Source organism: Oncorhynchus gorbuscha, linkage group LG11 (assembly GCF_021184085.1).
Source record: "Oncorhynchus gorbuscha isolate QuinsamMale2020 ecotype Even-year linkage group LG11, OgorEven_v1.0, whole genome shotgun sequence".
NCBI lineage: Eukaryota > Metazoa > Chordata > Actinopteri > Salmoniformes > Salmonidae > Oncorhynchus > Oncorhynchus gorbuscha.
The window spans coordinates 75,004,642-75,030,426 of record NC_060183.1 but is presented as its reverse complement, the minus strand read 5'-3'; the positions used below and the strand labels follow the sequence as shown (position 1 = coordinate 75,030,426).

Below are 25,785 nucleotides of genomic sequence, written 5' to 3'. Positions count from 1 at the left end.
TTAGCAAGACAGTTCACACCCCCTGGTTTTCCCAATTATAGATTAGTTACTGAATAAAGAGGAAGTAAAACCAGAATTCTTGCTGCTTTCAATCCCCACTCTGTATAGTGTGTTCTGTAAACATCTTTTAGTGTACTGTAACATTGTCCCCAGGCTCATACTGTGGTTGTTGTCCTTGTCTTTCAGCTTGTCCCCCTGGTCAGTGGGGGCCCAACTGTATCCACACATGTAACTGTCACAACGGGGCCTACTGCAGTGCCTATGACGGGGAGTGCAAGTGTACCCCGGGCTGGACGGGCCTCTACTGTACACAACGTGAGTCACACACACACACAAGTACACACCCCATCTAGCACTGCCCACCTCATCATGACACACTGTCATAAAACTTTTTATTTAGATCCTGTGTAAAAAATATATTTCATAACAGGCTGTATGTGACCACACTTCAATCAAATGCTGACCTAAGACTGATAGTATATGAATCCATTGCAGGCTGTCCATTGGGCTTCTATGGTAAGGACTGTTCCCAGACCTGCCAATGTAAGAACGGAGCCGACTGTGACCACATCTCTGGCCATTGTACCTGCCGGACCGGCTTCATGGGACGCCACTGTGAGCAAAGTGAGTTTACCCCACAGGATTATGTGTCATCAGAATAACTACAGAACACAGGATACACATGATAGGAATGAGAGCTGGGGTCAAAATCATGCTATTGAAATATACTCATAATGTAAATAGTTGTCTCTTAATGTTAAAATGATTCTCCTAAATGAACTGGCATTGTAGTGATGTTGACTCCAACTCAGAGAAGCATGACAAGTTCTCCTGTACAGTGTTGTACATCAGTAATGCATGGTTAAAGAATAAATTAGTAACGTTGATTGTAATATGCTTGTCGATTACCTTGCTTGCTCCCAGAATGCCCCCCTGGTTCCTATGGTTACGGCTGTCGTCAGGTTTGCGACTGTCTGAACAACTCCACCTGTGACCACATGACGGGTACTTGCTACTGCAACCCCGGCTGGAAGGGGGTGAGGTGTGACCAAGGTGAAGACCGTTACATATTAGAACAAACCTGGCCCTGATACGATGGTTTTGAATCCTACTGCTGACACCAATGTGACGTTTATTTGGTGGTGCAAGGTCCCGAGGCGTGATTCAAACCTGGCACCTTTGGGATCAGACTCAGACACGTAATTGCTGCTCAAAGAACAATATCAATATACTGGCCCAATACCAAACTGATCCTTAGCCCCTACCACTAGGCCCTTGTTAGTGTCCCCTTGCAAATCTGTAAGAGTAAGATAAGTAGCATTAGGGCACCTGCACTCTAACAATAGCTTCTGAGGGGATGAATAAAGTTAAGTTAGTTGAATATGTCCTAGACCTAACTTAATCCTTCTTCCATAGCTGGGGTGGTGATGGTGGGAAACTCCAACAGCCTGACTAGCGCTGCAGTGCCTGTGGACTCCTACCAGATCGGCGTCATTGCGGGCATCATCATCCTGGTGTTGTTGGTGCTGTTCCTTCTCCTCCTCTTCATTGTGTACAGGAAGAAGCAGAAGGGCAAGGAGACCACTATGCCTGCTGTCACCTACACACCCACCATCCGCGTCGCCGCCGACTACGCCGTCGCCGGTAAGCATAGGCACCATTGCCCTAGTGATTTGGCGGTACTATAGCCTCATCTTTTATCTATATTTTCAGTTCAGTTGCATATACTTTTATCCTGTGGTCAAGATATATCACTATGACAGTACTGTGAAAATATTTTTTTGTCCCTGCTCAGTTCAGGAAATACATTTAAAATAGCCTTTTTTTTATTATTCCTACTGCAGTTGCAACATAAATGAATAAGCAGTCTATCTCTGTCTTTCAGATGCAGCGCACCCACAAACGAGTCAGACACCCAGACATCCCAACAGACATCCCAACAGCAACTACTTCTCTAACCCCAGTTACCACACTCTGACCCAGTGCACTAGTCCCCCACATGTCAACAACCTACCCTACGGAAAGGTGAGACCCCTTTTTAATGGACTTGTGATAAAGAGCTTAGCTTGATGGTAAATTTGCCATTTAACTGTGTACTGAGATTGCCAATTCCCTTAGTATACCATTTACAAACCCTCCCTATTGAACTACATTTTCATGGGGTGTGAAAAGCGCTAGGTAAAAAATAATCGATTTTCGATGTTATTTGATGGAATCATAGAGATGATAGTTGTTTTTCCAACTTTTAAACCTTTTGCTGCTGTGGGCTGAATCAGGGCCACAGTCTTGGTACCTTAAACAAATCTACTATGAAACAAAAGTATATACTTCACACACATGGTTATGGGCTTAAGAAAAGAAAACACCTGTACCGTGTCAGATAGAGAGTTGAAATATATTCCATTCTGAGTTTGCATCCCAATATTACACTTTATATACATCACAGAAGACTGAAATATAACAAAACTGTTTGACATAGAAACACTGTATTTTCTTTGTTTAAAAAAAGAGGTATATTTATTAATTATGAAAAAGATGAATAACATTTAATTAATATTAATAACATTTCACCCATGAGGCCAAAGAGATCCCTTTTGGTAATTGACTACAGGAAAGGGCTACATAAGATACAGTATTACTGCATTGTTGAGAAAGAGCAAGTAGGCATTTTTCCACAACAAAAGCATACAGCTAACAATAATTATCAGTAATTCCATATAATGTGTTAAAAGCCTGGATCATTACCATAACCATGGTGTTCTGGGATGTACTTAAGGCTAAGAACAACCAGTTGTTTGTGAACCTGAAGAACGTGGACCAGAGGAAGAGGCTTCCCATAGCGGACCACACTGGAACCCTGCCTGCCGACTGGAAACAGGGGGGCTGCTTTAATGAGCTGGGTGAGATCACACACACCAGGACACTATACACACACACAGACAGACAAACATATTTCACACGTATTTTAAAGTGAGTGGTTTTAATGCTGTACGTATCATTATAATGTACTTATATATTTTTCATATCATTCTTTATTGTACCAGGAGCTTACGGAGTGGACCGACGATACATGGGGAAATCCCTGAGAGGTAGGCTCTTATTACTGTATATCATATACTGTATATAATAAAACACAGGTTGGTCAGTTTGAATTTCGTATCTGACTTTTTCTCTGTCACTCAGACCTGGTGAAGGGAACGCCCTATCACGCCAGCTCCTGCTCCCTCAACAGCTCAGAGAATCCCTACGCCACCATCAAGGACCCACCCCTCCTGATGCCCAAAGTAGAGTGTGGCTACGTTGAGATGAAGTCACCCGCACGGCGAGACTCGCCCTATGCTGAAATCAACAACACCAGTCCAACAAATAAGAACGTCTACGAAGTCGGTGAGTAGGATTTTTGTTTCTCTTATTTTTAACCTATACCTATCCAATATGACCATTGAAGGTCCTGTCTGGTAAAAAAACATGTTAGGGGGGAGATACTGTTAGACAAATTCAAATTAAATTAATATTCCCAAAGTTTGAAAAAAATGGTGTCATTGCTATGTTGCTAACAGTATCTGAAAATGCTTGCATTTCAAGAACCCACTGTCAACGCCATTCACTCACCTGGGAACAGCAACGGTCACGGCCCCTTTGGCCAGGACCCGTACGACCTACCAAAAAACAGCCACATCCCCTGTCACTATGATCTCCTGCCCACGCGGGACAGCCCCCCGTCACCCCACAAGGAACTAGACAGCGAATGAGCTACCAGAGAATCCCGCCACTAGGAGTTGGACAAGCGAATGTGCTTCCAGAGACTCAACAAGGACCCCACCCCCTCTACCCATGGCTCAGCTAATGAATGCTCCTCATTTGCTGGCATACTGTATGCTCATTCGCTGCACCATTGTTTTCTTGCATTTGTTTTTTTATTATCACTATAATCATTCTTAATCACGTTTTTTTCCGGAGAGAGGAACTCTTATGTTGCCTCAAGTGTCACATTCACCATTTTCTTTATCAATGTAGACATGACTGTTATTTGTGAAAAGTTTGGTATTTTGAGGTGCTTGAGTAATATTGATATGCAGCTTTTGACAGATTTTCCTATATGAATTGTTCAATAAATCATTTCAATCACCGGGGACTCATCACCTGCCTTTTAAAATCTATAGTATACAAAACAAACCTCAATGTATTATTGTAACGATGAAAGTGAACTTTAACAGTATTAGGAATCCGCTAATTAACCAGTTACCAGTATTTTAGCCATTTTTTTATTTTCTTTTCCCCCCCTTTGTTTTTTGTTTATTAGTACTGTACAATTGAGCATTGTTGTTTTTGTTTATTAGTACTGTACGATTGAGCATTGTTGTTTGTTTGTTTATTAGTACTGTACGATTGAGCATTGTTGTTTGTTTGTTAGACAATGTAACTGTTATTGTTGTTGACAAATCTTAATCTTTTTTTAGTCTGACATCAATACTAAAGTAACCAAAGGTTTAAGTGCCATAGTAAGTCATAGTAAAGCTTTTCTTTTAAGTTCCTTTTGCTCTTTTAGTGGTGGATTATGAGCAAATAGTTGAATTGTGGCAAGCATTCAATCACACAGTTTGAGGTCTATTACTATAAGCAGTTAGAGTTTTGTGTCAGTTACTGTTGTGAGAACAAGTTTAAATGTATTGCCATAATACTTTCATGACACTTCATAAGAATGACATAAAGCCTGTTATAACCTCCTGGAAGGTCATACAACTGACTGCAGAACACCGTAACATTCCATGTCAGCATTATGTCAATTCAATTGTGAAAAAGAGCGGGGTTTTATTCCTGGTTATGAAGGCATGTTGAAGGAGGACCACTAAAATATCTCCAGATTATTAAATATCTCCAATATTAGATAATTAGATAGAATATGAGTTCATTGGCAATTACCTGTGAAATTGTGTTTAGACTTTTAATCAAATTTAGAACAGAAAAACTATTAATATGATGTACTCTGTTGTTAAAGTATGTAATAGTAATTGAACTTTTATGCAGTGCAATTAAAAGGGCTCAGTATCATTTAAAAAAATATATAATAATAATAAATAATTTGTAGTAATAATGCATAAGCTGGACTTTTGCATCGCAATGAAATGAAAGACCTCATCAAAAAAACAATATAATGAGACCAATTCAAGATTCACATGAAGTACTGTATAAGCCTACATTTCCAGAAAATACTGTATAGGCCTATATTTCCATAAATACTGGATTTGTTCAACATTAGATTTAGAAGTCTTTGTGTATTCTGCATGTCTGTTCACGCATTATGAATGGCCTAAAAGACAGCCACAAGTCTTAAACTATTCTGAGCCAGATATGAAATGTATTTGTACAAAAATGATGTATATAGCTGTAATCACTTGAAAACGAGAAGTGATGTTTGGTGTTGATGTAAAAAAAATAAATCAACAACACACCATGCCTTCCTTTTTGTATGTTATTAATATATCACACCCTGTGCTCCGTTCTTCGAGGTCCAATCAGAATAGCATAAATATCAAACTGTAGATAAGACTATATTTCACTAAATTATTTTCATTACAAAGAATTCCATAATAATTCAATCCCTGTTCTCTTACAAATGACAAGTTTCACAAGGAAACAACATAACAGTTTGACTGTGACTTGACATTGGTTTATTGAAGGCTGACAAAACTCTAGTCACTTAAACAATATATTGTTTTTATACCATTAATTGTTTATAATGCGTTATAAATAACATGTCACTAAAAAACAATACAATTCAGGATTAGTGTTATTGAAAATGTAGGCTATTGATATTTTGTTCAGACAAATTGGAGCCGTGTAAATCTAAATGTATATACACATATTTTTGCTCGTTTGTTTTCAATCACCCTATTCTACTTAGACTTTTTCTAAGAGTTTCACACTTATTTTTCCTCCCCAAAGAAATCTCATGACAAGGATTTAATTTTAATACCACTTGTTATACCTGCTCAATATTGCATTTTGTCTCTTTTTTGTTTTTTAATAGGTTACATGTACTGTATTTGCAAATGCTTTTCAATAAAATGACAAAAATGTGACCTGCGTTCATGGCACATAAATTAATGATTCATAGGCTAACAAAAAAAAGTGAGAAGTGATGAAGATGTCATCACCCGGGGACACAGGACACAATTACAGAGTTTCTAACCCAATATTGTACTGTCTTTGACACAAAGTTTTGGAACGGTCAGTGCTATCTGGGATCCTCGGGAGGTCCTAACCCTAACCTCTACCCGAGTCCCGATTTTCATGACTTGTGACTCTACTTGGACTCAACCATTGTTGACTTGGAGTTGCCTTCTCGTGACTTGCATTTGCACTTGGACTGGATAGGTTACGGGGGGGGGGGGCAAGAGATGATTGTGGCAAGGCAGGCTATGTTCCGGCGCCGCCTCCGATCATAGCATACACTTCCCCGTAACCACCAGTCTCCAGGTTACTATTTTGCTTTGCCTGGTTGAGAACAGAAGCTTCTTTATGAAATTGAAAACAATATTAGTATTGAGTTTAATAGTAAAGCAACAGTCTAGCTATTTGTCTCTCTCTCCCCTTAACTATAGAAAAGTAGTCTGTCTTTGAATTTCATCTTCCTCTATCCTCCCACTTTCTCTCCTGCATCCCATAGCCAGGATCTGACAAGTCAACCTTTAGTATTCAGTTTGCAATAAATAAATAAAAACTACACAAATATCAGTAGGTGATTACAAATAGGTAGCTGAGAGTTTGACTTGTGTAGTAAATACAATGAACAAACATTTAAAAGGCGATTTCAAAAAGGCTTTACGACGAAAGCACACCAAACGATTATGTTAGGTCTGCACCTAGTCACAGAAAAACAGATTTTTTCCAGCCAAAGAGGAGTCACAAAAAGCAGAAGTAGAGATAAAATTAATCACTAACCTTTGATGATCTTCATTAGATGACACTCATAGGACTTCATGTTACACAATACATGTATGTTTTGTTCGATAAAGTTCATATTTATATAAAAAAATCTGAGTTTACATTGGCGCGTTATATTTAGTAGTTCCAAAACATTCTGTGATTTTGCAGAGAGCAACATCAATTTACAGAAATACTCATAATAAACGTTGATAAAAGACAACTATTATGCATGGAATTATAGATACACTTCTCCTTAATGCAACCGCTGTGTCAGATTTCAAAGAAGCTTTACCGAAAAAGCACACCCTGCAATAATCTGAGTACAGCACTCAGACAACAAATCAAGCCATACTCCACCATACTCGACCATGTTGTGGAGTCAACAAATTTGAAATAACATTATAAATATTCACTTACCTTTGATGAATCCCAGTTCCACAATAAATGTTTGATTTATTCGGTAAAGTCCATAATTCATGCCCAAAAACCTCCTCTTTGTTTGCACGTTTTGTCATGTTTTGTCATTTATTATCTTGTCTTGTCCCTGTGCTTCCCATTCTATTCGTTTCCCTCTGCTGGTCTTATTAGGTTCTTTCCCTCTTTCTATCCCTCTCTCTCCCCCTCCCTCTCTCACTCTCTCTTCTCTCTATCGTTCCGTTCCTGCTCCCAGCTGTTCCTATTCCCCTAATCAATCATTTAGTCTTCCCACACCTGTTCCCGATCCTTTCCCCTGATTAGAGTCCCTATTTCTTCCTTTGTGTTCCGTTCCTGTCCTGTCGGTTCCTTGTCTAGAATTCACCGTGCTGTGTTTGTGTATCGCCCTGTCGTGTCGTGTTTTCCTCAGATGCTGCGTGGTGAGCAGGTGTCTGAGTCTGTCTGGTTCAAGTGCCTTCCCGAGGCAACCTGCTGTTCACCTGCTGTTCAAGATCGAGTCTCCAGTTTGTCCTCGTCATTTCGAGTGAAAGTTGTGTTTTTTGTTTGTATTTACTTTACTGGATTAAAGACTCTGTTTTCGCCAAGTCGCTTTTGGGTCCTCTTTCACCTGCATGACACGTTTAGCCCAGTAATCCAAATTCATGATGCTCAGGCCAGATGAAAAGTCTAAATGTGCCGTTACAGTCCGTAGAAACATGTCAAACGAAGTATAGAATCAATCTTTAGGATGTTTTTAACATAAATCTTCAATAATGTTCCAACCGGAGAATTCCTTTGTCTTCAGAAATGCAATGGAACACAAGTTAACTCTCATGTGAACGCGCGTGACCAGCTCGTGGCACTCTGCCAGACTACTCACTCATTCAGCTTCAATTCCCCCCTCCTTCACAGTAGAAGCATCAAACAAGGTTCTAAAGACAGTTTACATCTAGTGGAAGCCTTAGGAAGTGTAATTTGACCCCATAGACATTGTATATTCGATAGGCAAAGAGTTGAAAAACTACAAACCTCAGATTTCCCACTTCATGGTTGGAATTTCTCTCAGGTTTTTGCCTGCCATATGAGTTTTGTTATACTCACAGACATCATTCAAACAGTTTTAGAAACTTCCGAGTGTTTTCTATCCATATATACTAATAATATGCATATATTAGCAACTGGGCCTGAGTAGCAGGCAGTTTACTCTGGGCACCTTATTCATCCAAGCTATTCAATACTACCCCCAGCCATAAGAAGTTTTAAGCAGTTTTGGGATGCTCTGGCTCGATGTGTATGACAGTGTGTTCCAGTATCCAGCCAATATCCAGCGACTTCACAGAGCCTTTGAAGAGGTGTGGCACAACATTCCACAGGCCACAATCAACAGCCTGATCAACTGTATGTAAAGGAGATGGGTGGTGCTGCATGAGGCAAATGGTGGTTTATACTGACTAGTTCTGATCCAAGCCCCTACCTTTTTTTTTATATAAGGTATCTATGACCAACAGATGCATATCTGTATTCCCAGTCATGTGAAATCCATAGATTAGGGCCTAATGAATTTATTTAAATTGACTGATTTCCTTATATGAACTAAGTTTTTGCCTGTTGTGTTTATATTTTTGTTCAGTGTAACTATTCAAGCACAGGTATTGAGTATAACTTGTGAGGTAGTGATGAATAGTAAGTTAGGTGAGATTTTTCATTAAGGAGTGGCGATATACTGCCATGGTGGTGACTAGAAACAATTGCATAATATAGACCTGTTCTAAATTGATGGACTCGTAACTCAATGGTCTTAGACTTGATTTCAGACATAGGGACTAGTGACTCCACTCAAGCACAGGAGACTTGGGACTTGAGTTTAAGTGACTCGACCACAACACTGCTACCCTACCTTAACCCTAACCTTAACTTTTACTTAACCCCTTAAATGTCAACTTCAATGGAGTATGGACATCCCAAGATAGAGCAGACCATTTTGGAACATTCAGATAGCCTATTTCTATGTAGAACAATTTCTATGTAGAATAAGAAATCACATCAGCTCTATTCATCACATTTCTATCTGCAACGTTCAAGAACGTTTGGCAACTGAACGTGGCCCTGGGCTAGGGCATGCATTTTACATCTTCAGGCTTGCAACTAATTTACCAAAATAAAATGGAAAACTACATATGAATCAATTCTGCAGTTTTGTTTCCTGGGCAAAACCTCACACAGGTAAGGCACTCACTAAACAATGCCTCTGCCACTGGTTAGTGGGGGCTATTGCTTTGGCCTACACAAGTAAGGGTCTTGAGTCTCCTGCCCACGGGCTCATTCCACTAGAGCAGTGGTTCCCAAACTTTTTAATAGTCCCGTACCCCTTGAAACATTCAACCTCCAGCTGCGTACCCCATCTAGCACCAGGGTCAGTGCACTCTCAAATGTTGTTTTTTGCCATCGTTGTGAGCCTGCCACACACACACATTTATTAAACATAAGAATTAGTTTTTGTCACAACCCGGCTCGTGGGAAGTGACAAAGAGCTCTTATAGGACCAGGGCACAAATAATAATAATCAATAATTTTGCTCTTTATTTAACCATCTTACATATAAAACCTTATTTGTTAATTGAAAATAGTTAATTTACCACAGGTTAATGAGGTGGGTGTGCTTGAAAGGATGCACATAACTCTGCAATGTTGGGTTGTATTGGAGAAAGTCTCAGTCTTAAATCATTTTCCACACACAGTATGTGCCTGTATTTAGTTCTCATGCCAGTGAGGGACCGAGAATCCACTCTCACATAGGTTCATGCTTGCAAAGGGCATCTGTGTCTTAACAGCACAATTTTCCAAGGAAGGATACTCTGAGCGTAGCCCAATCCAGAAATCTGACAGTGGCTTCTGATTAAATTAAATTTTCACAGAACCGCTTGTTGCAATTTCAGATATCGGTATGTGGACTGGAGGCAGGGCATGAAAGGGATAACGAATCCAGTTGTTTGTGTCATCCATTTCTGGAAAGTACCTGCGTAATTGGGCATCCAACTCACTCAGGTGCTTCGCTATATCACATTTGACATTGTCTGTAAGCTTGAATTAATTTGCACACAAAAAAAATCACACAATGATGGAAAGACCTGTGTGTTGTCCTTGTTAATGCAGACGGAGAAGAGCTCCAACTTTTTAATCATAGCCTCAATTTAGTCCCGCACATTGAATATAGTTGCGGAGAGTCCCTGTAATTCTAGATTCAGATCATTCAGACAATAAAAAAGATCACCCAGATAGGCCAGTCGTGTGAGAAACTCGTCATCATGCAAGCAGTCAGACAAGCGAAAATTATGGTCAGTAAAGAAACTTTAAGCTAGTCTCTCAATTTAAAAAAATGTGTCAATACTTTGCCCCTTGATAATCAGTGCACTTCTGTATGTTGTAAAAGCATTACATGGTCGCTGCCCATATCGTTGCATAGTGCAGAAAATACACGAGTTCAGGGGCCATTTTCACTGTAGTGTCCAAAACGTCTTTCAAGCTGTCAGGCATTCCCTTAGTAGCAAGAGCCTCTTGGTGGATGCTGCAATGTACCCAAGTGGTGTCGGGAGCAACTATTTGCACATGCGTTACCATTCCACTATGTCTCCCTGTCATGGCTTTTGCGCTATCAGTACAGATACCAACATGAACAGCAGCTACATTTGGCTACATACAAACCGTTAGTGGAATTCCAGCGAGAGAGTCACGGTTAATGTGATTGAATGTTAATTATTTGACTAGGCTACCTGTATTTGACATGATTTTTGGCAGTGAAACGAGGCTCCTCAGGTGAGAAATAAACCTCACCCAAATGTATAGATAGCCCTGTTGGAAAATATAAATGTAATGTTTGAAAATGTGAAGATTATTTTTTGTTGCAAAAAATATATAAAATTACATGGGAATCACATTTTTATTTGGCGTACCCCCGACGGCATAAAGTTTGGGAATACCTGGTCTAGGAAAAGGAGACAATTCAACAGTGTACTGATGTGTTTTCAGAACAGTGGACAGTGACTGCAATTCAAAGCGTGTTTGTTATGAAATAATATTTTTATTAGTGTTGCACCATTGTTCTTACATAATATAACCATATACATTTTCAGTACCACATGTCCTTGAGTGATGGACCCCCTTGAGTGATGGACCGACCCTGGAGTATGCTGTTTTACGTGTAGGATATTCTGAGGTGCAATGCCTATTTGTGTGATATATAGCAAAGGGCAGTCGGTTGTCAGGATAAGCTTATCTGGCAATACGGAGGTCAGTATATTCCATAGTGAAATACAAAAACAAATACTTGACTGTAACCCCGGTTCTCTGATTGTATGAGTGAGATATTTCACCAGAACACCCTCCTTGGATGAGCAAGGAAGAGGTTTGGCTTATTCTTGAATGACTCAGAGAAGCTGCATAGGGTAGGAGGGACACCCTTCTCCCACGCACACATCTCGACGTCCAGCCAATCATGGCTGGCGTAGTGTAATAAGTCTTCTGAAGAATAAACTGGAGGCGTATCCCATAGTGAAATACCTCACTCATACTATTAGAGAACCGGTGTTGCAGTTTTAACCAATAGTTCTGTCACTTTACTTCCTCCAGCGATTTTGGAACGTTTACTGTTGAAAAGTGATATCCCAAGTATAAATACAGTAAAGTATACACAGTAAAGGTTACAAAAAAGGAAAACATTGGATTAGTAACACGAGCCGACTGTTCATCCCACTTTGGTAATACGTGGCAATGCCTGACGTCATTAGAACGCGGCCATCTTTCCACAGTTAGTGCGTTTGCTACTTCTCTTTTGGCTCAATACATTGGAAAGTGATTGATTTTCCACCCACTCGTTTCTCTGGAATATCAAGATTTCAGGTAGGAATGTATGTACTTCTGTCAAGTGCAAAAAAAGTCAGTCATTACATGAATGCTTTTGTCTTGCGGTAAATCAGTCTAGCTAGCATGAACCAGCATAACTAACGTTTGCTAGCTAATTTACACGTCTAGCTCTAGTTTGCTAACAGTAACTTAGTTATAAAACCTCAGTCTCGCAGACAACCTAAAAGTTACAAAATAATTGTGCGTTTAGTTAGCTATAAAGTTATGTTGCAGTTGACAAGGTGATAACTAAAAGAGGTAGCTAGCTGTTGCCTTTAGTTAACTAGTTACATGTGTTTATTTTATAACGTTACATCAAAGGCGAACTACTATTGATGGCACAGCAGTCTACACTCCACAATTTCATGTAAAACGCATGCACACTGTCCATTGATGCACACTCGTGCGCCTCTGCATGATGAAGACGTGGCAACAGCTGACTGTTGGCTAACAACCGGCATTTTGCCAAGAGTTGTATTGGTACAGGCCAGGCAGTCACTGTTTTATCTTTCTACAATTAAAAAAAAACACTAGAATAATACAAGTAGGTAATAATGCAATGACCAAAAACAGCAACTACCAATATCATGTCAACGATGTACCGTTGCGCTTTTTATGAAAGTGCCACGTTCTGTTTGTACTCAGTGTGTGTGTATACAGAACTCACCTTTATCCCTAACTCTCCAGCAGTTCTCTTATTACCAGTCTTACATCGGCTTCCTACGTTTCATTGGAATAAAGAATACCAACCTATCCAGAGAACTGACGAGTTACAGTGGAGAGGGGGCCATTAGTTAGGAGCTTTAGCTTCCATGTTTTCTGACACCTGCCCGTTCCAACTTAGTCTTGTGTAGACCCCATTAAACGTGCCTCAACTAAGAACTGCCTCTCGTACTAAGAACTCGAGCCATGTTGTCTAATAATGTGTCCTTTCTTTGATGTGGCAGACCAAAGGCCGGGAAGATGATGGAAGAAAGTGGAATAGAGACCACCCCACCCGCCTCCCCTTTGCCTCCCCCTAGCATGGCAGCCGCAGTCAACCCCCCTCCCCTGACTATGGGTAAGTCATTCATTGATACAGTGGATGCACTGCATCCAACCTACGTTGGTACCTCCACCAACGGCACAAAATGCAGGCTATACGTCCAGCTTTGGTTCGGTACACTACCAAAAGCATGGAATTGCTACTTCAAATCTGCTAGGTCTATATCCTAAGACAAGGCAAAAAATGCAACCTTATATTTTAATGCTAAATTTCTATCTTAAAACTGTTCAATCTTCTGGGCTGTATTTCATTTCATAAAGTTGTCCACTTCTTTTTGCCCTCATTCATTCTCCTTTACAGAGTAGTCTATTATCAAAAGCTCCGCCTAGACTTTTCTGTGTTGCTTTCACCTATATCAATCCTTTCAGATCTCTAAGTAAGGAGGGCATACAATGAGAGCAGAGGGGAGAGAGTGTCATTCTGCAATGAAACACAGCCTCAGTTTCTAGCAGTATGTATCTCCGTAGTCACAACATCAAGCAAGAGAGAGGTCAACGGCTTGAGGTCATAGTTTGTCAGTTGTTGGAATGGGATGCAAAGCAGAGGAGGGGATTAGTGCTTGGAACATTGGCATGAGAGACTGTCTGTCCTTGAGTTTGTGTGGGACAAAGGGACAAGGTCGGCTGTTAGGCAGAACCGTGCAAGTCAATTCTGATAATCACCTGCTCACTGTATAACTTTGCAGTAACACAGCAATACTTATCACAGAAATAATTGGAGCCTTGGGCAAATTATGTTCTCTGAAGTGCAATGGAAGCAGCCTGTCCATTGTATTTCTTACAATGGAAATGACATCCCGACGATCCTCAGAATGTCGACGTAGGCCAGGCTGTACAACGAGCCATTCATTTCAGCCAATGCAGTAGTGCTTGGGCTATTATCAAGTCATTATGTTGGGTTTAAAGGAACAATAGCTAGTGATAGAGAATTGTTTTACACTCGAAGATATAGCTACGCTAAGATTTGGTTCAGTGGGGTCTTTGCTCCAACTTTCATGTACATTGTAAATTGGGTGAATTATCCCTTTAAACATTCTCATACTTACCTTATTATTTGTTACTCAATAATACTCTCTTGTTCCCCTCCAGGCCTGTCCAGTCCCCTGTCCCTCCCCAGAACCACCGGCATATCCACCTTCGCCCCCGAGGGCTTCTCAACCCCCGCCCCTCTCGCTGTCTCCACCTCCATCCCCCCTATCCACTCCTCCGCGTCCCCTCCCTTCGGCAGCCCCATACCCACCCTGTCCTACCCCCCTCCGCCCATCGGGGGAGCACCTTACACCCCCAGCCCCATGGCCTTCTCCTCCCCCTATCCCTCCCCGCCCCCGATGGGCGCTGGGGCCCTGCCTCCGACTGGTCCGGTGATGACGGCGCCACCGATGGGCCCGCCCACCACAGGCTTTACCATGAGTGCGGGCTATGACATCACGCGGGGGCACGCCGGACGCACACCGCAGACGCCGCTCATGCCCAGTTTCTCCAGCGCCGCCCCGATGACAGGTAAGGCTGCCGACTGACCGGAGCTAAAGTAGCCACGTGGGGTAGGCTATATTTGTCGATTTGAACTGATTGCAAAGGCCTCGGTATTATCAATAGCTTCTGGTCTGTTAGGTCATCCTGTCTTGATGAAAAGTGCCTGAGACTTCAGTCTGGGTATATCATTCCCAACACAAGAGTTGTAAAGTGGAAATTGAATGGAAGTCCATGTCCATGTGTGTCCAAGGTGCTCGCTTACCAATGCCTTTTTAGTGCTAAACTGAACTGTCATTGCAATGTATTGTGATGGGGAAAGGTGAACAATTTCAGGTGATAACCTTAAGATATTCTCTGACTTGGATCTCCTAGAATGCACATTCAAACATGGTCATCAGCCTGGCGCTTTTACTCTGCCGTGTGTGTGTGTGTGTGTGTGTGTGTGTGTGTGTGTGTGTGTGTGTGTGTGTGTGTGTGTGTGTGTGTGTGTGTGTGTGTGTGTGTGTGTGTGTGTGTGTGTGTGTGTGTGTGTGATGGGTAAGGGGTCAGTGGGCTAAAGGGAAAGCTATTATCTGTGGTCAAGCAGAGAGGGAAATAAGCCCACCAATTTGAGTGGCTCAGTGGAATGCCAGGTTCCGGGTTGGCCCTCTAGGGCTTGACACAAAAACGCACATGGAGAAGAGACACATGCAAACTACTCCACTAGTCCTACCTACTCTCCATATGGACATTTTTATTTAGCCTGCCCACACCCCAATGGATATCTATTTTTGTCAGTTGTAAATATGTGTATACATTAAACAAAAATATAATTTTCCATATGCACAGAGATTATTTCTCTCAAATGTTATGTGCACATTTGTTTACATCTCTGTTAGTGAGCATTTGTGACCGACCGCCTCGATTCAGTCTTATGTAGCAAAATTTGAAACTGTATTTTTTTACATTGGATAAAAGTATAGACTTTATAGAAAATGGTATATCATACACTGCAGTTGAAGAACAATGTGAAAGTAATTCTGCTTTGAAAGTTGAAACTTATAACCCCACTTTTGAGAATGTCTTGGTACACCTACTGGAGAGTTCTTCTTTGTCTACACCCATTCAGCATTGTTTACACCCTCTTTTTTAGTTGATTTTTTTATTTATTTCACCTTTATTTAACCAGGTAGGCTAGTTGAGAACAAGTTCTCATTTGCAACTGCGACCTGTCCAAGATGAAGCAAAGCAGTTCGACACATACAACAACAGAGTTACACATGGAATAAATAAACAGTCAATAATACAGTAGAAAAATCTATATACAGTGTGTGCAAATGAGGTAAGATAAGGGAGGTAAGGCAATAAGTAGGCCATGGTGGGGAAGTAATTACAATATACCAATTAAACATGGGAATGATTGATGTGCAGAAGATGAATGTGCAAGTAGAGATACTGGGGTGCAGGTAGTTGGATGGGCTATATTACAGATGGGCTATGTACGGGTGCAATGATCTGTGAGCTGCTCAGATAGCTGATATTTAAAGTTAGTGAGGGAAATGTAAGTCTCCAGCTTCAGAGATTTTTTGCAGTTCATTCCAGTCATTGGCAGCAGAGAACTGGAAGGAAAGGTGGCCAAAGGAGGAATTGGCTTTGGGGGTGACTAGTGAGATATACCTGCTGGAGCGCGAGCTACGGCTGGGTGCTGCTATGGTGACCAGTGAGCTGAGATAATGCGGAGCTTTACCTAGCAGAGACTTGTAGATGACCTGGAGCCAGTGGGTTTGGCGACTAGTATGAAGCGAGGGCCAGCCAACGAGAACATACAAGTGACAATGGTGGGTAGTATATGGGGCTTTGGTGACAAAACGGAAGGCACTGTGATAGACTGCATCCAATTTGTTGAGTAGAGTGTTGGAGGCTATTTTGTAAATGACATCGCCGAAGTCTAGGATCGGTAGGATGGTCAGTTTTACGAGGTTATGTTTGGCAGCATGAGTGAAGGATGCTTTGTTGCAAAATAGGAAGCCGATTCTAGGTTTAATTTTGGATTTGAGATGCTTAATGTGAGTCTGGAAGGAGAGTTTAAAGTCTAACCAGACACTTAGAATATGTGGACAACTACAAATACCTACATCAGAACCGTCCAGAGTAGTGATGCTGGACGGTTCGGGCAGGTGAGGGGCAGCGATCGGTTGAAGAGCATACATTTAGTTTTACTTGCATTTAAGAGCAGTTGGAGGCAAAGGGAAGGAGAGTTGTATGGCATTGAAGCTCATCTGGAGGTTAGTCAAGTGTCCAAAGAAGGGCCAGAAGTATACAGAATGGTGTCGTCTGCATAGAGGTGGATCAGATAATAACCAGCAGCAAGAGCAACATCATTGATGTATACAGAGAAGAGAGTCGGCCTGAGAATTTAACCCTGTGCCACCCCCATAGACTGCCAGAGGTCCAGACAACAGGCCCTCCGATTTGAGACACTGAACTCTATCCGAGAAGTAGTTGGTGAACCAAGCAAGGCAGTCATTTGAAGAACCAAGGCTGTTTAGTCTGCTGATAAGAATGTGGTGATTGACAGAGTCGAAAGCCTTGGCCAGGTCGATGAATACAGCTGCACAGTAATGTCTCTTATCGATGGCGGTTATGATATCTTAAGCCCCACCCACCTCTAAGTCTTCACATGTGAGGATATTTGATAAACAGTGATTAGTTTAGTAAACAACCAAAGACTAAAAGTGGTGAAAGTTGCCTACTATAATGAAAAACTCCAGTTAAAAATCCACTTTATCTTGTCCTTGGCCTATATCCTAATCTGATTTTGGTGCAGGTCACGTTGTTGTTCACATTACTGTCGCTGGTAAAAACACACTATATAAAATAAAAAGTTGATTTGTCACATGCACAGGATACAGAAGGTGTAAACTGTACATTGAAATGGTTACTTGCATAGTAGCAATAACAGAAAGTGCCCAGATAAAAATATTTTATAATTATTAGACGACGCTGACCTGACACACTTGTCTGAATTGATGGGTCATATGAAGGAAATGCTAGATCCAACCCCCAGCCACATCAGTCAAAGTGGATGGGATTTAATCATCTGGTGAAGTGTTCCGTTTAGACATGTAGCTAGCTAACTAAACAATGAACCAGCATAATCCCAACTCGTACTACTACCAAACAATACAAATTATGTCATAGCAGTAGTATGAATCTGCAGGTAGCTAAAGATGACCAACCAGGTTCAATGTTAGCTAGCTAACATTAGGCTATAGCTAAGAATGCAAATAGTTCTGTGAATGGAATAATAGTACTACACAGCGAGCCAGCAAGCTAATGTTCACTAGCTAGCTAAAAGTACGCTTTTAACTTGCAATGAAAACAACTTTCTGACGAAGTTAGAAATGTATAATATCTGAAAATGTAGCTAGACTCTTATGCATATACATGGATGAACGCTTCACGGCAGACTGCAACCGCTTAACTCTGTTTTGTTTGTAGCTACATCTCGTTTGGCCAGCGTAAAATCCAGTGGAGGCTGGTGACTTGAAAAATTGAGGATGGAAGACCCATGGTATAGTCGCAGAACGAATGCAAAGCGCATTTTAAAAATCATCAAAGAGCTATGATTTTAAGCTGAAACTTTTAAAGACATTTATGATAAAATATTATGGGGAATGGGAATAAGAGGGCTACTTAGTGTTGGGAAGGGCTACTTAGTGTTGGGAAGGGCAGCAGTGATTTAATGAGGGTATGAGGCATGAGCAGAGGTGTTCAGAGGCTTGACTTCAGTGCAGGACAGGGATGAGGCTTCATTACAGAAAGAGGCTCATCATGGATTGTGTTGGAAAAGAGCCCAACTCCTCCACTAAGGGCAGGACAGGATTTGACTGTGAAAACAAAACTTTAACACATAGTTAGACTAAAGAGCTAAGAATGAGTTAGTCCAACCAAGGAGTGAAATCACATTGTGTATATGATTGACTCTACATAGTAATTAAATAAAATGTATAGGGGTACTCGCAGTGCTTGGAGAGGAAATATTCAATGTGCCGGTGGATGAAAGGGAATATGGGAAATAACAGACAGCAGAGGACCAGGGCTGTTCAGTTCTTCAGAGGGCCATGGGTGGAGCATGGGGAAAAAACTGTTGAAAACAACATTTTAAATTAATACAAAATTGGTAACAATTGTAAATTAAATTCAACTTTAAAATCACAATGTACAACATAAAGACCTCTGCAAGCTCCCTGTCGTTGCCTTTGTTAGCATAACTTTCCCTCTCGACGTGTCCTCAAAGCTTGAGTACATCCCTGTTTCTTTTTACTTTCTCTTTGTGTTGCGCAGTTTGAATACGCAGACCTTCGTCCATTACATGATCGATGTGGCTTTTTCCCAGAATCTTTAATCTGATGCAGGTATTTATATGCTCCCAGCTTTTGTGATTCCATTTAGCTGAACCCTTAATGTTCTTCAAGTCACAGTACCCCCCCCCCCCACACACACACACACTTTGCACAATGCTCAGACTTTTCAAAAAGCAGGCAAGACCAGCAATACAGGCGGATTGATGAAAGGCTCCCTGTTAACCAGCTATACTTTTGATACCAATTGGTACTGAAAGCCCTCACCTTTTCATTCTTCATGAAACTGATCTCAGTCAGAGATTGACTCTCGGTTTTAATTTGCACCTTTTCCGTGTACCCCAGAGAATGAAAGGGGTTCTTCAACAAAAAGTCACACATTTTCAGTAGCATTAGTCATTCAGGCAGAGAACTGCATGCTCATTCTGCTAGCTAGCTAAATTGTGCAGCTACATTTTAAATAAGAATTTGTTCATAACTGACTTGCCTAGTTAAATAAAGGTTAAATGTAAACATAATCACTCTTAATCTCTATCCAACAATGTCACCAAGCTTCTCAACACAACCTCCATAATGCTCTGTGGCAGATAGTACCCTCCAAGCTCGTCATCAAGCTCGAGACCCTGGGTCTCGACCCCGCCATGTGCAACTGGGTACTAGACTTCCTGACGGACCGCCCCCAGTTGGTGAGGGTAGGTAAAAAACATCTCCACCCCTTCTGATCCTCAACACTGGGGCCCCACAAGGGTGTGTTCTGAGCCCTCTCCTGTACTCCCTGTTCACCCATGACTGCGTGGCCATGCACGCCTCCAACTCAATCATCAAGTTTGCGGACGACACAACAGTGGTAGGCTTGATTACCAACAACAACGAGACGGCCTACAGGGAGGAGATGAGGGCCCTCGGAGTGTGGTGTCAGGAAAATAACCTCACACTCAACGTCAACAAAACAAAGGAGATGATCATGGACTTCAGGAAACAGCAGAGGGAGCACCCCTCTATCTACATCAATGGGACAGTAGTGGAGAGTGTAGTAAGTTTTAGGTTCCTTGTACACATCACGGACAAACTGAATTGGTCCACTCACACAGACAGCATCGTGAAGAAGGCGCAGCAGCGCCTCTTCAACCTCAGGAGGCTGAAGAAATTTGGCTTGTCACCAAAAGCACTCACAAACTTCTACATCCTGGTACGGCAACTGCTCCGCCCACAACCGCAAGGCTCTCCAGAGGGTAGTGAGGTCTGCACAACGCATCACCGGGGGCAAACTACCTGCCCTCCAGGACACCTACACCACCCGACGTTACAGAAAGGCCATAAAGATCATCAAGGACAACAACCACCCGAGCCACTGCCTGTTCACCCCGCTATCATCCTGAAGGCGAGGTCAGTACAGGTGCATCAAAGCTGGGACCGAGAGACTGAAAAACAGCTTCTATCTCAAGGCCATCAGACTGTTAAACAGCCACCAATAACATTGAGTGGCTGCTGCCAACACACTGACACTGACTCAACTCCAGCCACTTTAATAATGGGAATTGATGGGAAATGATGTAAATATATCACTAGCCACTTTAAACAATGCTACCTAATATAATGTTACATACCCTACATTATTCATCTCATGCATATGTATATACTGTACTCTATCATCTACTGCATCCTTATGTAATACATGTATCACTAACCACTAACTATGCCACTTTGTTTACATACTCATCTCATATGTATATACTGTACTCGATACCATCTACTGTATCTTGCCTATGCTGCTCTGTGCCATAACTCATTCATATATCTTTATGTACATATTCTTTATCCCCTTACACTGTGTATAAGACAGTAGTTTTGGCATTGTTATTTAGATTACTTGTTGGTTATCACTGCATTGTCGGAACTAGAAGCACAAGCATTTCGCTACACTCGCATTAACATCTGCTAACCATGTGTGTGACAAATAAAATTTGATTTGATTTTGATTTGGCACAATCCCAATGCAACACACTAGGTTCATTCTCTGATCCTAATCCTGTGATTGGATGAGCAATATGTCAGTTCATGCTGCGAAAGCTTTGATTGGTTTGAGGATGTTCTCCGGAAGTGGTCATAATTACTCTGTACACCGTTGGGGTGACTTGTCCTTGTTTTCCATGAAAACATACATGAAATGAGTGGCAAAATGAATGGGAAATATAGTCTAGATGTAGTCAAGGTTATAAATAATTTTATTTGAAATAATTGTGTTCTTCAATCTTTGCTTTCGTCAAAGAATCCTCAGTTTTCAGCAATTACAGCCTTGCAGACCTTTCACATTTTAGTTGTCAATTTGTTGAGGTAATCTGAAGAGATTTCACCCCATGCTTCCTGAAGCACCTCCCACAAGTTGGATTGGCTTGATGGGCAATTCTTACATACTATACGGTTAAGCTGCTCCCACAACAGCTCAGTAAAGGTTGAGATCCGGTGACTCTGCTGGCCACTCCATCATAGACTGCTTCTTCCCTAAATAGTTCTTGCATAGTTTAGAGTTGTGCTTTTGGTCATTGTCCTGTTGTAGGAGGAAATTGGCTCCAATTAAGCACCTTCCACAGGGGATGGCATGGCAAATTTGACTGATGGCCTTCTTCAAGATCCCTCAAGATCCCTTTTACCCTGTATAAATCTCCCGCTTTAGCATCACCAAAGCACCCCCAGACCATCACATTGCCTCCACCATGCTTGACAGATGGCGTCAAGCATTCTTCCAGCATCTTCATTTTTTCTGCGTCTCACAAATGTTCTGATAGCTGAACATTTCCCAGTTCTTCCATGGCCTGCATCCTCACCAGACGTGTCACCTGTTGATTTGATTTGAGCCTGTTTGGGATGCTCTGGTTCAATGTGTACGACAGCGTGTTCCAGTTCCCACCAATATCCAGCAACTTCGCAAAGCCATTAAAGAGTGGGACAATCAACAGCCTGATCAACTCTATGTGAAGGAGATGTCATGCTACATGAGGCAAATGGTGGTTACACCAGATACTGACTGGTTTTCTGATCCATGCCCCTCCCATTTTTTAAAACATATCTGTGACTAACAGATGCAGATCTGTATTCCCAGTCATGTGAAATTCATAGATTAGGGCCTAAATGTATTTATTTTAATTGACTGATTTGCTTATAGGGACTAAGTCAGTAAAATCATTGATATTGTTGGGTGTTATATTTTTGTTCAGTATTTTTTAATTTTTTATATGGTGTTTTGTTTCATTCACACCTGCACTGTTGGAGCTCAGAGCTGAAGTATTTCACTACACTACAATTTACATGTGACTAATTAAAAAAAATACAAGCACTTTCACAGAGTGAGTAACATACTACCTCACAAACAAATGGGGCAATGCGTACACACACAATGGTTAAACATCACACCGGTGACACATTAAAATAGTTTGAATGTTTGTTTGAGCCAAGGTGTTTGTCTTTGAGGTGGGTGTGGTTTATGTATCTGTTTCTGCTGTTTACTTTGCATGGATAAATGTGTTTACCTAGTGTCTATTCTCTTGATTACATTATTTTGTTACTGTGCAAGTCCACCTGCTGTTTTTGGTTGTCATTCTGTATGCCTATTGGATACAGCATGGGTATTTAAATCCAGGCCTCAAGGTCTGCTTTTTAATGATTTTTTTTCTGACTGATTCCTGTCCTTAATTGGGCAGACCTTGGTGTCCAAGGTCTTAATCAGTCCCTGTTGAGAAGGAAAGGATGAGAACCTGCAGTGTTATTGTTCTCCAGGCCCTGATTTGAATACCACCAGTTTGGCCCCTTATGAACACAATTGTAAGAAAGCAGACCGCAACAGGGGACCTGAATGTGTCTGATAAACGCATGTTTTCGTTTTCTGTTGCGAAAACATTTCCTTTTGGTGCCTAATGAACACAACCCTGGTATACAGTACGTTGTGATGAGTGGTAACGGTATTCATGATGTCTCTTCCAGGGGTAGTATCCAACCCAATGGTGCAACAGCCAATGATGTCAGGGGGTCTAGATGCCGGCTCCCCCATCACCTTCCCTGAGGTCGAAAACGAGGACCCCCGCCTTGCCGTAGATGCCAACGCGGGGGGCGGCATTTGGGGTTTCTTCAAGGTACGTCTTTTTCAGTAATTTCGGTAGGGCAGTGGATGTTTTTACGCACCTGACACTCTCAAAGTAATGTGAACACACACACAGTAGTGGACATCCGCATTGTGTTCTTTAGGCGAACGTTTTTAAATGTTGTACAACGGAAATAGGCTTTTCTATTTCACAAGCCCAGGTTGGCCTTCCCTGTTTCAGTCCGTTTTCTTCGGTTTGATGTCTAATGAACAAGACCCAGGCATCACAGCAGGGCTGCCTTTTTAAAAGCAGGAAACACTCACTAAACTAAAAAACAGGACTAATGCTGTGTTTACGTGGTACGAGGAAGATGGCAGGCGGTAAACCGGATGACATTGTTTTCAATGAGAGCACAACTGTAAATGCCATTAAGGCTGGAGGTAAATGCTGTCAGAAGCCACGGTAGACGGGACTTGCCGCCAGTGTTAAAATATTTCAACTTTTGCCATCTGCCGTAGCGTCATTTTCTTCCTGATGTTAATTTGCACTGTTTGCTGAAATCACTGTAGCAACACATACTGTCGTGCTGACTTGCTTTTGCCGTTAGTCTGTCTTTTGTGTCCCCTCGTCAAAACGCAGTATAAGTCAATAGTGCAAAGACGGGCGGTGTCAGAGGAAGGCCAGAAAAACTGTCAAGAAAGCCAGCCAGGTCATAGACTTCTCTCTCTACTACTGCACGGCAAGCAGTACCAGAGTGCAAAGTATGGGACCAAAAGACTCCTGAACAGCTTCTACCCCCAAGCCATAGTACTGCTGAAATACTTGTTAAATTTTTTATTAACCCATTCTCCACACCCCCTCTTTGGCGCAACACATATTATTTACAGCTTTTTTTTGCTACATATATTTTACATATCACACTTTACATATTTTACATACTGTGCCTGGTACAGCAATCACGTAACACAAGGGACACACAAAAGACCGACTAAATAACAACTTTGCTCGCTTTGAGGAAAATACAGTGCCACTGACACGGCCCGCTACCAAAACCTGCGGACTCTCCATTGCAGCCGACGCGAGTAAAACATTTAAACGTGTTAACCCTCGCAAGGCTGCAGGCCCAGACGGCATCCCCAGCCGCGTCCTCAGAGCATGCGCAGACCAGCTGGCTGGTGTGTTTACGGACATATTCAATCAATCCTTATCCCAGTCTGCTGTTCCCACATGCTTCAAGAGGGCCACCATTGTTCCTGTTCCCAAGAAAGCTAAGGTAACTGAGCTAAACGACTACCGCCTCGTAGCACTCACTTCCATCATCATGAAATGCTTTGAGAGACTAGTCAAGGACCATATCACCTCCAACCCACCTGACACCCTAGACCCACTGCAATTTGCTTTCCGCCCCAATAGGTCCACAGACGACGCAATCGCAACCACACTGCACACTGCCCTAACCCATCTGGACAAGAGGAATACCTATGTGAGAATGCTGTTCATCGACTACAGCTCAGCATTTAACACCATAGTACCCTCCAAACTCGTCATCAAGCTCGAGACCCTGGGTCTCGACCCCGCCCTGTGCAACTGCGTACTGGACTTCCTGACGGGCCGCCGCCAGGTGGTGATGGTAGGTAAAAAACAACTCCACCCCTTCTGATCCTCAACATTGGGGCCCCACAAGGGTGCGTTCTGAGCCCTCTCCTGTACTCCCTGTTCACCCACGACTGTGTGGCCATGCATGCCTCCAATTCAATCATCAAGTTTGCAGACGAAACTACAGTGGTAGGCTTGATTGCCAACAACGACGAGACTGCCTACAGGGAGGAGATGAGGGCCCTCGGGAGTGTGGTGTCAGGAAAATAACCTCACACTCAACGTCAACAAAACAAAGGAGATGATTGTGGACTTCAGGAAACAGCAGAGGGAGCACCCCGCTATCTACATCGATGGGACAGTAGTGGAGAGTGTAGTAAGTTTTAGGTTCCTTGGCTTACACATCACGGACAAACTGAATTGTCCACCCACACAGACAGCGCGGTGAAGAAGGCGCAGCAGCGCCTCTTCAACCTCAGGAGGCTGAAGAAATTCGGCTTGTCACCAAAAGCACTCACAAACTTTTACAGATGCACAATCGAGAGCATCCTGTCGGGCTGTATCACCGCCTGGTACGGAAACTGCTTCGTCCTCAACCGTAAGGCTCTCCAGAGGGTAGTGAGGTCTACACAACGCATCACGGGGGCAAACTACCTGCCCTCCAGGACACCTACACCCCCCGATATCACAGGAAGGCCATAAAGATCATCAAGGACAACAACCACCCGAGCCACTGCCTGTTCAGAAGGCGAGGTCAGTACAGGTGCATCAAAGCAGGGACCGAGAGACAGAAGCTGTTTTTCAATCTGAAGGCCATCAGACTGATAAACAGCCACCACTAACATTGAGTGGCTGCTGCCAACATACTGACTCAACTCCAGCCACTTTGATAATGGAAATATTGGTGTAAAAAATGTATCACTAGCCACTTTAACCTCTTGCTCCTACCTCCTATTCCCATCTAGACATCTGGAAATGCAAATGCACTACGCTAAATGCTAATAGTACTA

General features: G+C 42.1%; 2 protein-coding genes across 4 annotated transcripts in view; both read left to right on the top strand.

Annotated features, from left to right (window-relative positions):
* Nucleotides 1-7,831, top strand: part of megf10 (multiple EGF-like-domains 10) — a 106,113-nt gene extending 98,282 nt beyond the window's left edge. The window contains exons 17-25 of one of the 2 annotated variants that reach the window (XM_046290494.1): nucleotides 187-315; nucleotides 496-624; nucleotides 925-1,053; nucleotides 1,417-1,644; nucleotides 1,886-2,025; nucleotides 2,777-2,900; nucleotides 3,045-3,089; nucleotides 3,184-3,387; nucleotides 7,775-7,831. In XM_046290494.1, the coding sequence (XP_046146450.1) occupies nucleotides 187-315; nucleotides 496-624; nucleotides 925-1,053; nucleotides 1,417-1,644; nucleotides 1,886-2,025; nucleotides 2,777-2,900; nucleotides 3,045-3,089; nucleotides 3,184-3,387; nucleotides 7,775-7,788 (1,142 nt within the window). In that variant the 3' untranslated portion in view covers nucleotides 7,789-7,831. Of the gene's footprint in view, nucleotides 1-186; nucleotides 316-495; nucleotides 625-924; nucleotides 1,054-1,416; nucleotides 1,645-1,885; nucleotides 2,026-2,776; nucleotides 2,901-3,044; nucleotides 3,090-3,183; nucleotides 3,388-3,585; nucleotides 6,294-7,774 lie in introns of those variants that run through there. The other variant, XM_046290493.1, reaches the window with a different exon arrangement.
* Nucleotides 7,832-11,930: 4,099 nt separating this feature from the next.
* The window catches only part of prrc1 (proline-rich coiled-coil 1), a 34,991-nt gene continuing 21,136 nt past the window's right edge, over nucleotides 11,931-25,785 (top strand). Inside the window, exons 1-4 of one of the 2 annotated variants that reach the window (XM_046290491.1) lie at nucleotides 11,931-12,240; nucleotides 13,191-13,303; nucleotides 14,377-14,787; nucleotides 23,082-23,230. In XM_046290491.1, coding sequence (XP_046146447.1) covers nucleotides 13,207-13,303; nucleotides 14,377-14,787; nucleotides 23,082-23,230 — 657 coding nt within the window. In that variant the 5' untranslated portion in view covers nucleotides 11,931-12,240; nucleotides 13,191-13,206. Of the gene's footprint in view, nucleotides 12,249-13,190; nucleotides 13,304-14,376; nucleotides 14,788-23,081; nucleotides 23,231-25,785 lie in introns of both variants that reach the window. The other variant, XM_046290492.1, reaches the window with a different exon arrangement.